The sequence below is a fragment of the Rhincodon typus genome, unplaced genomic scaffold (genome assembly GCF_021869965.1).
Source record: "Rhincodon typus isolate 14 unplaced genomic scaffold, sRhiTyp1.1 hic_rhity00003148, whole genome shotgun sequence".
NCBI classification, from domain to species: Eukaryota; Metazoa; Chordata; class Chondrichthyes; order Orectolobiformes; family Rhincodontidae; genus Rhincodon; species Rhincodon typus.
Window position 1 is genome coordinate 12745 of NW_025968786.1, and position 1808 is coordinate 14552.

Below are 1808 nucleotides of genomic sequence, written 5' to 3' on the forward strand. Positions count from 1 at the left end.
TCTCACTGGGGTACAGGGTCCCACACACACACTGACTCTCACTGGGGAATGGGGCCCCACATACACACTGACTCTCACTGGGGTATGGGGTCACACACACACACTGACTCTCACTGGGGTACAGGGTCCTACACACACTCACTGACTGTCACTGTGGTACAGGGTCCCAACACACACACTGACTCTCACTGGGGTACGGGGTCCCACACACACACTGACTCTCACTGGGGTACAGGGTCTCACACACACACTGACTCTCACTGGGGTACAGATTCCCACACACACTGACTCTCACTGGGTTTGGGTCCTCTCGGTCATGAGTCCCACCTATAGGCTTTCCAGGTAGTGAACTGAAAGGGGCTCATATTTGTCCCCCAACCCTCCACACCCCAGCCATGACATTGACTCCGTTTTCTCCATCATGTGTCCTTGCGTGTGAGAATGTATTCCATTGTGGGATTCCCTTCATCTGCAGTTGCTCCAGCGTGTTTCCTGGATTCAATGCTAATTTCCTGTTTGAACCCAGCGGATTTTAATGGAATCTTTCCCTCAACAGGGTGATTCTGGAGGTGGTGGAACCTGCTTCAAATCATAACGGAGGACAGATACTGTTTGGAAATGATGGATATCTTTATATTTTCACTGGCGATGGTGGGGGAGCTGGTGATCCATTTGGGAAGTTTGGAAACGCACAGAATAAGTAGGTTAATACTGTGTCTGAGTGAGACAGTGTGTTTGAGAGAAATTGTGTGTGTTGGATTTCTTTTGTGAGAGACTGTTTGTCTATGTATGTATGTGTAGATGTGCACATATATGAGTGTGTGTGTGTGTGTGAGTGCGTGTGTGTGTGAGTGTGACTGCGTGTGTGTGTCTGAGATGCAGAGACGGTATGTACATATGAGTAAATGTGTGAAAGTGAATGGATCTGTGTATGTATATACATATAAATGTGAGTGTAAGTGCATGTGTGAGATGGCGCGATTGTGAGCATGTATTTGAGCATGTGTGTGAGAAAGTGCCTGGCTGTGTAAGTGTGTATGAGAGAGAGTTCATGAGTGTGAGTGTGCGTTTGTAAGTATTTATTTATTGGGTGTGTGCATGTGTATGTATGAGTGTGAGCAAATATGTGAGAGAGTGTACCTGACCATGTGTCTGTGTTTGTGAGTGTGTGTGAGACTGCGACTGTGGGTGGGTCATGTATATTTCAGTGTGAGCATGAGAGTGAGTGTGTGTGAGTGCATGGATGCACACATATGTAAGTGTGTGAGCATGTGAGTGTGTGTGTGTGAATGAGTGTGTGTGTATGTGTATAAGAGTATGTGTGTGAGTGTTTGAGTGTGTGTGTGTGTGTATGTATGTGTATATGAGTGTGTGTGTGTGTGTGTGTTTGTGCGTGTGTGTGAATGTGTGTGAGTGTGTGTGTGTATGTATGTGTATGTGAGTGTGTGTGTATGTGAGTGTGTGTGTGTATATGAGTGTGTATGTGAGAATGTGTGTGTGTGTGTGTGCATGTAAGAGTGTGTGTGTATGTGAGTGTGTGTGTGTGTGTGTGTATGTGTATAAGAGTGTGTATGTGAGTGTGTGTGTGTGTTTGTGTGTGTATGTGTGTATGAGTGTGAATGTGAGTGTGTGTGTGTGAGAGTGTATGTATGTGTATATGAGTGTGTGTGTGTGTGTATGTGAATTTGTGTGTGTTTGTGTGTGTATGTGTGTATGAGTGTGTATGTGAGTGTGTGTGTGTGTATGTGAGTGTGTGTGTGTGTGTGAGTATGTGTGTGTATGTGAGTGTGAGTGTGTGTGTGTGTGTG

The 1808-nt window shown here is 45.6% G+C and overlaps 1 protein-coding gene across 1 annotated transcript in view; it reads left to right on the forward strand.

Annotated features, from left to right (window-relative positions):
* The window catches only part of LOC125481694 (HHIP-like protein 1), a 12271-nt gene that overhangs the window by 4937 nt on the left and 5526 nt on the right, over nucleotides 1-1808 (forward strand). The window contains exon 3 of the mRNA XM_048593573.1: nucleotides 557-700. Coding sequence (XP_048449530.1) covers nucleotides 557-700 — 144 coding nt within the window. The remainder of the gene's footprint in view (nucleotides 1-556; nucleotides 701-1808) is intronic.